General features: G+C 45.2%; 1 protein-coding gene across 1 annotated transcript in view; it reads left to right on the top strand.

Annotated features, from left to right (window-relative positions):
- cubn (cubilin (intrinsic factor-cobalamin receptor)) overlaps positions 1-15,357 on the top strand; it is a gene marked incomplete at both ends in the record, with an annotated part of 82,388 nt that overhangs the window by 53,933 nt on the left and 13,098 nt on the right. The window contains 12 exons of the mRNA XM_080751815.1: positions 144-353; positions 1,775-1,915; positions 3,357-3,538; positions 4,001-4,169; positions 5,171-5,374; positions 8,211-8,360; positions 8,866-8,987; positions 9,778-10,003; positions 10,993-11,177; positions 12,855-13,008; positions 13,858-14,007; positions 14,847-15,050. Coding sequence (XP_080607941.1) covers positions 144-353; positions 1,775-1,915; positions 3,357-3,538; positions 4,001-4,169; positions 5,171-5,374; positions 8,211-8,360; positions 8,866-8,987; positions 9,778-10,003; positions 10,993-11,177; positions 12,855-13,008; positions 13,858-14,007; positions 14,847-15,050 — 2,097 coding nt within the window. The remainder of the gene's footprint in view (positions 1-143; positions 354-1,774; positions 1,916-3,356; positions 3,539-4,000; positions 4,170-5,170; positions 5,375-8,210; positions 8,361-8,865; positions 8,988-9,777; positions 10,004-10,992; positions 11,178-12,854; positions 13,009-13,857; positions 14,008-14,846; positions 15,051-15,357) is intronic.

Here is a 15,357-nt window from a genome sequence, read left to right as displayed (position 1 = left end):
AAATGTGTTTAATGTCATTTGATGTCATTGTGACGTTATTCTTCTGTACAGGCTCTACTCTATGCCCTGTGTTTGTAACTGTCTCTGTCACCTGAATGTCCCCCACGGGACCAACCAAGGTATTTATTTTCCCTTCCCTCCAGCTACGTGTGGAGGCACCTACGTGGGCCAGAGCGGCACCATCAAGAGCCCCGGCTTCCCGGCCACCAACTACCCCGACAACTCCCACTGCGAGTGGTACCTGGACGGCCCCACGGGACACTACCTGACCCTCACCTACGATGCACTCAACCTGCAGAGCACGTTCGGCTGCACGGCAGACTACGTGGAGATCAGAGAATACAACGCCACAGGTGGGAACAGGCCCCTGTGTATACTGTAACTATACTTCCCTTTTTCCAGAAGAGGGCATAATTTGGGGCGTTCATCTTGATTGGCTCAGCAGCAGATTTGAACCAATGAGCCAATCAAACGAAGCTACGGTAAACTGACCTGGAACAGGAAATGTTTATGCCACCTTCTGTTAAAGAGAACTACTGTACTGTAGGGGTATGCTTAGTTGATGTCAATTTGTGTTTTCAGATATTTAACCACTTGAACCGTCAATACTTAATCAACTTGACCTTTCACTCTGTACTTAGTCTGCTCTTTTTCCCCTCTACACCAAAGCTCTTTGCCAAAAATAGCCGATTGTGAGCTTGTAGATCTGCTATTTTTGGCTAAAGTTCACAGAATATGTATATATGGATATGGATTATTATATAGTATAAAAAAGGAGGAAAAAAACTTTCTATCACTCAAAGATTTGGAGGACCCCCTGTAGTAACTCTGAGGACCCACTAGGGGTCCCAGACCCCCTGTTGAAGACCCATGCTGTACGCTATTATTGTATCCATAGGAGATGCCTTGTAAAGGAGCGCTTGTTTTCGGTGGAGACGACGGAGGCGCACCATCTCAAGTGGACTTGGGCCACGTGAGACAACGCAGAGCGAACTAAAGCTGCCGTGTCGAGCGTTGCGAAGTCTGCTTGAGCCGACCCAGCACCGTCCGAGTTACGTCCCGTTAGGGACAGAATCACAAATATTCGTCCCCCCGACTTTCGGCACCTCCGCGCGGTCCAAGTGAACACAGCGGTGTGCTCCCTACCTTCGGTTTAGCCAATCACAAGCCGCAGTCAACAAGGCATCTCCTACGGACACTATAATCGCTGTACAGTTATGCACATAGTCTACAGGCACAACGATGGACGCCAAACATATTGCATTTCTGAGACCAGGTGAGGACAAGACGGTTTGCTGGTGCCACCACCAGTGCTATTCTAACATGCTCTAACTTTTGGCTGTTCAACTATCAGACATTATTGTTCACACGAGACAGCATTTTTCATTCGATAATTTAATCATATGAGACAAAAGGTTTGTGTCATTTACCATTGTGTGTTAGTTACAGTATTTTACATTTAGCTGCAACCTAATTGCCTAAATAATGTTTGACTAATTCATTCTATATTTTACGAGCTCTAGCTCCTCCATATAATCATACACTAATGTATGATTATATGGAGGAGTACTGAACGGTCCCCAGTTCAAATATGATTATTTTGGGGGTCGCGGCCTGAAAAGGTTGAGAACCACTGCAGTATATTATACTGTATGTGTATATAAACGATATGGATGGATGGATGGATGGATGGATGGATGGATGGATGGATGGATGATTGATTGATTTGAGAAGACCTACCAGTAAGCTGTCTGTGGTTTCCCTCTGTCTCCAGGTCGTGTCCTGGGCAGACACTGTGGCAGCAACCTGCCTCCCTCCTTCGACACCTCGGACAGCTTCGCCTACGTCCGCTTTGTCACCGACGGCTCTGGCAACGCGCCTGGATTCAGCCTGTCCTTTGAGGCCAGCGTGGAAGGTACACACACTGTCACCACATTAATCATAATAGCCATAATTCATCGCTGTTGGATGGATACCTTGTATGTCTGAAACCGTTCCTTTTTTTATGAATATATACCAAAAGAAAATCAATATTGAAAACATCTACAAGCTCACAATGCGAAACATAGCGATGTGTTGTGAGCTTGTAGATCTGCTATTCTCCAGCTTTGTGTAACACATTAATTGTACGTTAATTAAATAATTGCCCGATAACAACTAATTAGTTACTCAAAGGAAGCAATTGTGGATTACTTTCAGTTATGTTTCATTCTCTGCCTATGCTCTTGCTATTATGTAGATTAATATTATTGGTTTGGATATAAGAAATGTGTATTTGCATAGAAAGTTACATTGGTATAACATAACATGGTGTTTAGTAGTATTAATATGACAATTATTTTGTGACTTTTAACGCTTTTGATTGTGATTACTGAACGAATATAAAATATATAGAGAGAGAAAATAGCAGATCTACAAGCCACCACAACAAAGTATTATACAGTGTTAAGTGGTTAATCAGACTAATCAATGTATCATTTGTTGACAACAAATTATATCAATTTTTGTTGATATTATAAGAAATTTAAAGTGTAAAAAAAAAACTCAGATTATTCGATTTGACATTAACTCTTATTGTGCCGATCCCGAACAAGTTCGGCTTTATTTCAATCCAATACAATTTTTTTTTTATTATTTTACTTACCCTGAGCTGCTTGTAGAGCCGTGGGTTACATGGTCCGACGATATATTCCATTAACCCTTCCAGTGCCAGCCCCTAGAGGGTGCCAAAGAATGCCAGGGTATGTCCCATAGGCGAGCGTATTAGCATCCGGGGACTCACGTTGCAGTGACGCGCGTGCTCACGTTCGTGCACGTTATGAAAAGGTCCCGGATGAAAATGGCTACAAAATAGCTATTAGCTTTTTCTCATTTAAAAGATCATTTTTCGGCGATTTCGCCGTAAATAAACCTCACGCCGCCTCCCTAAAAACACAATCCAGAGAAAATGACCTTCAAAGATGTGGGTTTGCATTGGATTCGGCGGCGATTCGCGGCGGCGTTACTCGTTTACGGCCGGCCGAGGGGCGGCCGGATCTCGGTCACTGGATGGAAAATTTAGGCCGGGGCTTCAGTAGGCCTCGGATCATTTTATTCATTTCATTAAAAAAGCCGCATTAATTCGGGATCGGCACACTGGACGTCGTGCCGCCGGCGGCGCCGAACATTCAGTGAACATTGGGGGGCTCAAAAATGTATTTTAAACCATTTTTAAGTGGGTTACTGGTCCTAAATATCAGATTAAATATATGTCCGGTTAATTGCCCAGCCCTACTACTACATTAGTAATATTTATTTACCAAGCCATCATTTTCCTAATTTGCTCTTCATCTGTTTCTGTCTCTCCCTCGCTGCAGTGTGTGGAGGAGAGCTCAACGCTCCGTCGGGCACCATCTCCTCGCCCAACTACCCTAACTTGTACCCTCACAACCGGCTGTGTCGCTGGGACATCATCGTGGCCCCGGGACGCAGGGTCACCCTCACCATCAACGACCTGAGGCTGGAGGCACAAACCAGCTGTGCCTGGGACTACGTGGAGGCGAGTCCTTGGTGTCACCTGAGACACCTAACCCCACATTCATCACATGAAGACTTGACACCCGATTCTACCTTTCTGCCTTCTAAATCACAGTTTTCTGAAAATCAGTGGTTCTCACACTTTTTCATTTCTAGGACCCCCAAAATGATATGTATTTGGCCGCGGACCCGCATCTCAAAATATTTTGTTCCAGGCAGGCACCCCCAGAAGCAAAGATTATGACGAAATGTATGACAATGTTTGCTTTAAATATATATATATATATTCAAAGATTCGCACACATTTTCACGATTCTTAAAAAATAGCAGACGGCCCCATCTGAGACCACTTAACGTGTCTGACCACTTTAGCATCTTAAACGGGTCTGACCACTTCAGCCGCGGACGCTTTTCAAGATCTTCAGATGGGCACTTCACTTGACCCATACTGAGTACACTAACCACTACTTCATGTGTGTGCCAGGTGTGGAACGGGCTGGGGGAAGACGCGCATCGCGAGCGGTTCTGTGGCACGGTGCCAGCGGGCACCCAGGTGCGCTCCTCTATGAACATGATGGTGGTGGTGTTCCGTACCGACTCCTCCAACTCCAATGGAGGCTTCTCCGCCAGCTACTCCTCCAACGAAGCCGCAGGTCAGAGGAGAAAAATATATTTCAATAATACCTATCCCACCAATTAAAAACAGAAATAGAAATAAATAGAAAGTAGGTACCAGTGACAGAACTCAACAGACGGTGACATGTCTTGAACCTGATTAACCTGAGCCAACACTCAAGTTTACTAAGTATTGAGGTTAGGGTTAGAACATTAACCACAAGTGGTAAAATGTCTGAAAATACCCATTAAAATGAATCCAACATATTGATAGAAAAGATAATGTGCAAACAAAACAAAAGAAACAACACAACACTAATAATATAGTGCTTGTCAAACAAGTCTGTGGAATCTAATTAATCTGCAACACAATATGTACTGTAGTGGGGGTACCCGCTTCATCTCTTTCTCAGCTAAGGGTTCCTTGGCCTGAAAAAGACCCCTGGTGTAACACTGTATTTAGTCTTGACAATCTGGACCATGCAGACTTGTGCAATGGTTGGACCTGAACGCAAATATGTGTCACTTTAGATTTGAACCACTTTAACCATTAATTTATGCTTTAACTATTAAAAAATAGCAGATCGGGCGCCTGCTGGCCTGGTGGTCAAGGCGCATACCACATACTAGGCTATGATGCCTGCTGGCGTCGCCGGTTCGATTCCCGATCCGGACGACCTTTGCCACATGTCATTCCCCATCTCTCTCCCCATTTCCTGTCAGTCTACTGTCCTATCAATAAAGGCATAAAAAGCCCAAAAACAAATCTTAAAAAAAAAAAAAAAAAAAAAAAAAATAGCAGATCTACAAGCTCGCAGCACAGCACTAGAAATCACGATTTTTCAAAAATAGCATATCTACAAGCTCACAGCGCTGTGAGCTTGTATATCTGCTATTTTTCAATAGTTAAAGCGTTAAATAATTCTAGGCCTAAATGGGTTAGATAGCATGCTATTTTATTTTAGACAGATGCTAGGTTTCCTGTTTACCTGGTATCCTATAGTTTCAGTTGTCAAGTGTATCATGCTTGTCTGTTCAGAGTGTGGTGGGATCCTCAGCAACCCGGCCGGGGGGAACTTCACCTCCCCGGGCTACGGGGTGTCCAACTACAGCAACAACCTGGGCTGTGAGTGGCTGATCCAGAACCCCCGGCACGTCAACTCCTCCATCGTGGTGCTCATCCAAGACCTCCACGTGGAAGAGCACCAGACCTGCGAGAAGGACTTCCTCCAGTTCCGCCTCGGTGAGTCACGCTCGGCTCGGCAGTGCCGCGATCAGGCCTGTCACAACCATGGCATCAGGCGCAAAACAAATCGGTCAGCTCTATATGGGCATAAATGGTAAATGGTGCATTTATATAGAGCCTTTTATCCAAGGCGCTTTACAGAGATTGTGCATTACATTCACCCATTCACACACACATTCATACACAGATGGTGGAGGAAACCATGCAAGGCACCAACCTGCTCACCGTTAGCAACTAGGGGTTCAGTGTCTTGCTCAAGGACTCTTCAACGCTAACTCTGGGGGAGCCCGGGATCGAACTTGGAACCTCCGTGTTCTAAGTCGGTTTCTCTACCCCTGAGCCACTGCCGCCCCTATATGGGGCATGCCCATATACAGGCATACTCATGACATCATGTTGATCGTTTCGGCGGTGCGACGCAGGTTTGAGGGCCGCATAGCTGCCCGAACCTCTAGTGTTTAAAAAATAGCAGATCTACAAGCTCGCCACGTCACAATTTGACGAGTGCTACCGAATGTTCGCCCATTATGTTATACTAGAAGCTGGGCCGCCCTTCGGGCGGCCCAGCGTCTAGTCGGCGACCTGGCCAACTCGGAACAATGTAAATAGGGAATGAATGCCCCGCCCTTTAATGCAAACACCATTATACCTGTTTTCATAGGACCCGTTTTGACCATCTGTCTGCCTGTGTCCATTTATGCCCATATATGGAGATATCTGTATCTGTCTGTCTGTCTGTCGGCGTCCATTTTATGTCCATATATGGAGATCACTGCAGTTATAGTTCTGGGTCCATTTTATGCCCATATATGGAGATATCTGTCTATCTGCGTCCATTTTATGCCCATATATGGAGTATCTGTCTGTGCCTCCAACTGTGTTCAGACACAGTGCCGGTTCCCCCTTTAATGCAAACCTCATTATACCTGTTGTCATCGGACCCGTTTTGAACATCTGTTTGCCTGTGTCCATTTATGCCCATATATGGAGATATCTGTATCTGTCTGTCTGCGTCCATTGAACGGTTCTCGAGATACGCGGATTACATACATACATACACACTCACAGAGATTTTTTGTTGACTCATGTGGCGTACGTGATGTCAGAGCCTTTTATGAAGTGATGGGAACGATGTAAATAGGGAATGAATGCCCCGCCCTTTAATGCAAACCCCATTATACCTGTTGTCATAGGACCCGTCTTGACCATCTGTTTGCCTGTGTCCATTTATGCCCATATATGGAGATATCTGTATCTGTCTGTCTGTCGGCGTCCATTTTATGTCCATATATGGAGATCACTGCAGATATAATCCTGGGTCCATTTTATGCCCATATATGGCCATATATGGAGATATCTGTCTATTTGCATCCATTTTATGCACATATATGGAGATCTCTGTATCTGTCTGTCTGTGTCCCTTTATGCCCGTATATGGAGATCTTTGTGATTCTGCGTCCATTTTATGCCCATATATGCCATATATGGAGATATCTTTTTATCTGCGTCCATTTTATGCCCATATATGAGATCTCTGTCGCTTTTTGTTTGTTTCTTCTTTAAGCATATGGAGATATCTGTTTATATGCGTCCATTTTATGCCCATATATGAGATCTCTGTCGCTTTTTGTTTGTTTCTTCTTTAAGCAGAATACGCAGCCTGCTTAAATCTGCATCATTCAAGTCATCCTCCCAGTCCCACGCTTTGTTGCTTGTCTTATGTTTGTCTTGTCTCTTTTATTTTCTTTATCTTTTTTGGAGCGGACCCCATTAATGCAAACCCCAATATACCTGTTGTCATAGGACACGTTTTGACCATCTATCTGTTTGCCTTTGTCCCCACCCTTTAATGCAAACCCCAATATACCTGTTGTCATAGGACCCGTTTTGACCATCTGTTTGCCTTTGTCCCCTTATGCCCATATATGGAGATCTCTGCACACACAGTACCGGTTGCGGAAAACTCTGATGTCAGACATCAGCTCCGCATACGGCATTCATTTTATGCCCATATCTGGAGGACGCGCGTGCCCATATGAGTCAGCAGTTCCCATCTCTGTATGAGTCAGCCCTTGTGCCGATACGTCCATTTATGCCCATATATCTGTGTCCCCTTTATGCCCATATGAGTCAGCAGTGCCCATATGCCCATATATGTAGCCCATATGGAGATCTACCCATATGCCCATATATGGAGATACATAACCATGGCATTTTGTGTTGACTCATGTTGCATACGCGATGTCAGAGCCTTTTATGAAATGATGTCACAATGAGTCAGCGCTTGCGCCGATTTCCTCCGGAACAGCCTGATGTCAACAATCAACACGCCCATATGCCCATATATGTAGCCCATATGGAGATCTACCCATATGCCCATATATGGAGATACATAACCATGGCATTTTGTGTTGACTCATGTTGCGTACGCGATGTCAGAGCCTTTTATGAAATGATGTCACAATGAGTCAGCGCTTGCGCCGATTTCCTCCGGAACAGCCTGATGTCAACAATCAACAATCAGCTCCGCATAAGGAGATTCCGAACGTTTCGCGCCGTTTCGGAAAAAACGCGCGTCGGGTCGGGTCGAGGCCGGGCACTGCACTCCGCGCCGCGGCGGAGAACGTGCGTGCCGAATCTGAAGCCGGTGGGACGAACGGTTCTCGAGATACGCGGATTACATACACGCAGACAGACAGACAGACAGACAGACACGCAGAGACTTCTCGCATTTATAGATAGATAGTGGTTCAGTGCTGCCCAGTGCCAGACGACAGTAGATTATGGCTGCAAAGGTTTTTTTTTTGTAAATAAACTGTGTTGTTTTCTCCAGGTGACCATGATGGAGAGCAGCTGATTAAGTTTTGCGGACAGACCACTCCCAGTCTGCCCATCGTGGTCTTCACCCCAGAGCTGTGGGTCCACTTCAGGACTGACGCATCAGGGGTAGACTTGGGCTTCATGGCCAAGTACATGTTCTCTGGTAGGACCCACACATCAACGGGAGAGTGTTTGCAGGTCTTTCAGTCTGAGTGTATCAAAAAAGCACCTCGGTTAAGGTGGAGACGACCTTGTTGGTCCAACCAGGTTAATGTTCACCAGGTTAGCATTCACCAGCGTTGGCAGGTTAGCATTCAACAGGTTAGCATTCACCAGCGTGGCAGGTTAGCATTTCACCAGGTTATCATTCACCAGCGTTAGTTTTACTGAGGTTAAGGTTAGGTTTAGGTGTATGTCGTCCGTCCCCCCGACTTTCGGCAATCACAAGCTTCCATTGCCTTAACCCAGTCGCTTTTTTGATACACTCGGACTGAAAGACCTGCAAAAAACACTCCCACATATCAACAGTCATATCAACTAACTAACATATCAGACTAATGTTTATTACTCCTCTCCTCTCCTCTCCTCTCCTCTCCTCTCCTCTCCTCTCCTCTCCTCTCCTCTCCTCTCCTCTCCTCTCCTCTCCTCTCCTCTCCTCCCCTCCCCAGACTGTGGAGGGTTGCAGACAGGAGAGGGAGGTGTCATAGCCACTCCTAACTACCCCAACGTCTACCCAGGGCCCAGCCGCTGTGCCTGGCTCCTGGAGGCCCCAGAGGGCCACACCATTAAAGTGAGTCTTTGTACAGGTGAAAAGAAGCAACTTGGTCTCCTCATGCATAGAAAGAAGCATGAGGTCAGTCCGTTGTCTCCCCAGGTTGGCAGAGGGAGAGTAGCGCCCAGGATTACATTAGATAATTGGGTGAAAAATGGGTTACAAAATCGTGGGATAAAAGTTTAGGGGAAAAAAAGTTAGTCTTTGTCAAATGTCAACACACTAATATAATAAACATATAGTCCACACTCCTCTGTGTTATTTGTCACTGTACATTTGAATATACAGCAGTGGTTCTCAACCAGTGGTCCTTGTGGGGGTTCCAGGTGGTCCCTGCTAAATGACGTAGAGTTGTTAAACAAATGGATCTTTAAACTCTTGTGAGAGTGTACAATAAATGGTTTAATTTTAAGCTCTCAAGAGTTAAAATGTTGTTAAACGAAGTACACACAATTAGAGAATGTAGAACTTGTGATATTTTGGTCAAAGTTTGCCAGTTATCTCTCCTATGGCACCACATCAATACAGCATGAAATCATGGAGAAAATCCTATCAAGGTTTTGGGTCTGAGAGGCTAAATTACCATTACTCTTCTTGAGAGCCTAAAATGGTTTCATTTTACACTCTCAAGAGATCTCTATTTGGTTACCAACTCTCCATCATTTAGCTGGAGACTACCTGGAACGTCCTCAAGGACCACTGGTGGTCCCCTGGACCACTGGTTGTAAACCACTGTACTAGCCAAAGACCTCCTTTCTAAACATGATTGACACGTCCGTCTCCGCTGTGCTTCTCTGCCCGTGTCCAGCTGACCTTCAGCTACTTCAGTCTGGAGGCCCACAGCACGTGTGGCTGGGACTCGCTCACCATCTTCAACGGTGGCCACCCCGGCGCTCCGGTCGTGGGCCAGTACTGTGGCACCAACTCCCCGGGAACGGTGCAGTCGCAATCCAACCAGCTGGCCCTGGTCTTCCTGGCCGACCACAGCGTGTCCAGAGGAGGCTTCCTGGCCTCCTGGGAAGCAGACTCCTCCGGTGGGTACCGATGTACACAGGGGCGTCACACCAAATTCTGGGCCCCGGGTACAAGGATTCACTGCGGGGCCCCCATGAATGTTAACTATTGAAAAATAGCAGATATACAAGCTCACAGCGCGGCACCGAGTGCCGCGCTGCGAGCTTGTAGATCTGCTATTTTTTTTTACATCGTGAAAATGTGTGCCAAGAAACCTATGTTTCCATGTCAGTGATGCTCAAACGTTTTCATGTGAAGGACCCCCCCATCTCAAAATATTTAGTTCCAGGGACCCCCCAGAAGCAAAATTTGTGTTACAAATGTTCACTTAAAAAATACATGTATTCAAAGATTTGCGCACATTTTCACGACTTTTCAAAAATAGCAGATCTACAAGCTCGCAGCGCGGCACTCGGTGCCGCGCTGTGAGCTTGTATATCTGCTATTTTTCAATAGCTAATGTTACTAGGGCCCCTCCACATTGGGCCCTGGTAACTCAGTCCCACTTTCCTACCCCTTGTGACGCCCCTGGATGTACAGTGTGCTATTATTGTATCCGTAGGAGATGGCTTGTAAACGAGCGCTTGTAAACGAACGCTTGTTTTCGGTGATCACGACGAAGGCCCGCTGTCTCAGGCGACCTTGATCCACGTGAGACACCACCGAGTGAGCGGTAGCGAGCAAGTTGCCGTGTCGAACGCTGGGAAGGTCGCATGAGCCGACTCAGCCGACTCAGCCCGATCCATTCACAGACAAAGAAGTCCCTGCAAGGGATGAATGTCAACATAAACAGTGTAACAAAACCAAAATACAGCCAGAGGGATGTGTATTTCTGCAAGGAAACACCCCAGCACAATAATATAGTGACTGGTAAAATATTCAAAATAGGCTTAATTTCCCTAGTTGCCTAGTTTCCCTTTAATATATATTCTTTTACTTTAGCATTGTAAACATTATGAAGCCACGGCGTCATTAGACTGCGTATTCTTGTGTTGTTATTTTGTCCCAGGTTGTGGAGGGGTGATCCATGCGGACACGGGTACCGTAACATCTCCCAACTACCCCCAGCAGTTCCCCGCCAACTCTGAGTGCTCCTGGCACGTCATCGGCCACGAGGGCAACCACCTGGAGCTGGCCTTCAACAGCCTCTTCCAGATCCCAGGCAGCGGAGCATGCCAGGACAGCTACGTCAAGGTGGGCAAAGGGGAGGACAAAGGGAGTGCCACGTTCTAGGGTGTTTTCACACATGGACCGTTTCATTCCATGTGTTCACATATGGACTGTCCCCATATAGGGGACTGAGCATTGGTTAGACCTCCAGTTGGTCGGACCAGGTTAACGTTCACCAGGTTAGCATTCACCAGCGTCGGCAGGTTAACATTTCACCAGGTTAGCATTCACCAGTGTCGGCAGGTTAGCATTTCACCAGGTTAGCATTCACCAGTGTCGGCAGGTTAGCATTTCACCAGGTTAGCATTCACCAGCGTTGGCAGGTTAGCATTTCACCAATCTGAGTTCCCAGAGGTAATTTTTTCCGCCACTAGGGGGCGAAAACCAGCATTAGTTTTACTGAGGTTAAGGTTAGGTTTAGGTGGTCCGACCAACGGGAGGTCGGACCAATATCATGTTACCCACATATGGACATATGGACATATGTGAACACTCCAAACTCAGACAAGAGGTGGTCTGATTTTGGTTTGTTTCTAGTCCGTGGTGTGGTTCACTTTAAATTGTGCGTGGGAACACAAAGAGCTCCAGATTCTCTCGAAAACTCCAGCAGCGTGACGAGACGCTGAGTGTCCGTTTTGCGCGTTCGTGTGTGCTGTTATATTTGTGAGAGCTGAAATATTTTCAACTTGGGTAATTACAAGTTGATGTGACAATAAAGTTGATTCTTATTCACTGCTGCATGCAGTGGTGGATAAAGTACTCACATTTTCTTTAGTAAAAGTACCAATACCGCAATGTAGAAATACTCTGTTAAGTAAGTAAAAGTAAAAGTTCTGAAAAAAAATCTACTTGAGTAAAAGTACAAAAGTATTGTCATCAAAAACCTTACTTCTGTAAAAATACCTCAAAATTGTACATCTCATTTACTGCCCCAACCCGAGAATCTAGAGAAAAAGCGGTTGGTCCAGGCAGTCGCGCCAAAGAAACCCAAGAATTAATTTATAAAAACAATCCAAAATCGGTACCTAGAGAAGTACCCCAGAGTGCTTCCGTTCTGGGCCGGTAACCGGAACCGGATCTGCTTTTTTTTGGCCAGAACAAACAAAATTTCTCTGTGACGACTTCCTGCTCCACTTACTTCCTTTGTAAACATCACTGCTGCTAGCTCAGCAACCCCACGATCAGTGCACCATCATTCACAATGGACACGCACAAGCCCATGTTAAAAGGTTAAAAAGGTAGCTGTTTTTAATGGCAGTAAATTCGTTTTTAAATATTGTACTTGCGTAAATGTACTAGTTACTTTCCACCCCTGGCTTTATGTACGGTATAGTCTCGCATGGCCAGACTGTTGACTCCGCGATTTGGAAATGCTCCCGTCATACAGTCTGGTGTATCGAAAGAAGAACGATGAGTACCGGTTAAAGCGGAAGTGAAGCCTCCTCGTCACTTCCGTTTCCGTCTCACATCGCACACATTTATCATTATATAAATAAAAATCATATAAGCATGTTTAGCTTGCTGCTTAGCAGAAATGAAATTTTAAAATATATTTTCTTGAACGGTAATGCCCGTTTCCATTACTCGCCGTTCGGGAGCTGCTGTTCCAGACTATATAGCATTCAGAGATTGTGGAATAGTTGTCTGGCTACGCGAGACTATGTACAGTATAACCCAGTATGTGTGTGTTTCCTCCACAAGGTGTGGTCAGGCAGGTCCCAGGTCGACGAGGCCCTGCTGCTCACAGGCTGCGGCAGCACGGCCCCAGGCCCTGTCGTCGCCCCCACAAACACCATCACCCTGCGCTTCCAGTCCACAGCACCCGCCACGGGCTTCTCTGCAGACTTCACCGCACGTACGTACTACTGTATATCAGTGGTTCTCAAACCTTTCAGCTCAAGACCCAAAAGGGAAATCAGATGTTTGCCCGGAACCCAAACTAGTGAAAATAACATATTTTCACTACTTCGTAAACATTTGTTTTCTCATTTTATTAATACAATTCTTTAAGTAAAGTGTTTGAAATTGTTTTCAACTCTTTACCAATTTTAGTATTTTTTGGGGAAATCTTTAGAAACTCTTTATCAAAGAAAGGGATATTCATATTCACTCACGACCCCCATAAAATGCATCCGTGACTCACAAATGGGTGCCGACCCACTGTTTGGGAAACAGTGCTGTATATGCACAGTAGAAATGCCACATTTGCTTAAGCCCAGTCCAAAATTCAAAGAGTTTCCAGAATGTTTCAAAAAATATCAATGATAGTGAAAATAGCAGATCTACAAGCTCATAACCAGTTGTGATGCAACACATTACATTGTAGGCATGTAGATTGTCTATTTGCACTATTTGTAATAGTGTCCACCACTGGTTAGTAAGGACCTTTAGTCTTTTTGTACTGTTTCTGTTAGAGGGGACAAGTAGTTTAAAGGAGTTACCCAAAAATATTGTCACATTCCAAAGCCAATATATAATTACCGACAGAGTTTCCGGTAGGAGACTCAAAGACTAGGAGTAGGAGACTCATATTGACCGATGAACCTGTCATCAAATTATTGTCTCAGGAATGCGACAAAAACTAAAGAATCTCCATGAATGCAAGGCTTTATGCCTTATGCTTTATGGAATGTGTAATTGATAGAAAAGTATTTTTTGGGTGACCCACTCCTTCAAGTTGTTAACGCTCCCTTCTGTCTTGCAGGCTGCGGGGCAAACTTCACAGCAGCCAGCGGTCGCGTGGTCTCTCCCAACTACCCCGCCGACTATCCAAACTCCGCCAACTGTAACTACACCATAGATGCTGGAGCAACCACCATCATCGTCCTCACCTTCCGCGTATTCCAAACTGAAGGTACGGTAACCTTCATCTCCTTCCTCTGTGTTATAAAACACACAATACACAATAACAATAACACCATGTAGAAATATATATATATATATATATATATATATATATATCATCTTTTCCAAAATAGCAGATCTATATGTAGGTGGGCTATTTTAATGTGAATAATACGTTTTAATCTACAGTAAATCTGCAAAGACAAGGTGACATCAAGGACCAGGATTGGTCTAGGATCGGTTTAGCAAACCTGCTATAAAAATGAATTAATACTAAACCGAAATTGAAAACATTAAGTTATTTCATTTCATTAAGTGTCCCGTAAAGGTTGGCCCTGGGCATACAACAAACTTTGAGTCCTTTGTGCCAAGATGTAGGCCAGATGTAGGCCACGCTTCAGAGCCCAGACAACTAATCGGGGGATATTGATAAAATCTGGGAATAAATTCCTTGCCAAGAAATTTCTTCACCAGCAGCTGTCAAAAATTCCCCTAGGGATTTTGAATTTCAAACTGATTTAGATTTAGACTTTACAAACACATTGGTGAATACATTTCTTGGTAAGAAATGTATTCCCAGATTTGACATTATTCTGATAATATTCCCTGACTAAACAAACTTTGAGCGATTTGTGCTAAGATGTAGGCCACGCTTCAGCGCCTGGACATTTAGTGGCCGTTCAACAAACTTTTATCTATTTGTGCCATGATGTAGGCCAGATGGAGGCCACGCTTCGAGTCCTGGACAAAGCCAGATGTTGGAGCCTAGCTCCTTCCAGGAGCACCGCTCAAAAATAAACAGAAATGAGAAATGCTAAAACTATATTAACCTTGCTTCCCGTCCTCCAGAATGGTTTAATGATCCACCGGGCCTCTGTCGACTGGACGGGGTGAAGGTCTACAGTGGGACCAGCGCCTCGGGCATGCCCATAGCCAAGGTCTGTGGCATCAGGATCCCCGGTCCCTACTCCAGCTTCGGCCCCATGTTCATCAACTTCTACTCTGACAGGAGTATCAGCGACAATGGCTTCATGGCAGAGTACCGCACATATCGTAAGTACACACACACACACACACACACACACACACACACACACACACACACACACACACACACACACACACACACACACACACACACACACACACACACACACACACAAACACACACTCAGTGGTTCTCAACGTCTGGTCCAAGGGTCCCTAATGCATACTACACAAGAACAGGGAAAGTTTGGTTGGTTGGGCTGGCTACATACTACAATATCACATCATTCAGAGGTTGGGTTGACTACAGACTACAATATGACGCCATTCAGAGTTTGGGTTGGCTACAGACTACAATATGACCTCATTCAGA

This window comes from Nannobrachium achirus, assembly GCF_963921795.1.
Source record: "Nannobrachium achirus genome assembly, chromosome: 21".
Classification (NCBI taxonomy): domain Eukaryota; kingdom Metazoa; phylum Chordata; class Actinopteri; order Myctophiformes; family Myctophidae; genus Nannobrachium; species Nannobrachium achirus.
This window is presented reverse-complemented; position numbering and strand designations above follow the sequence as displayed.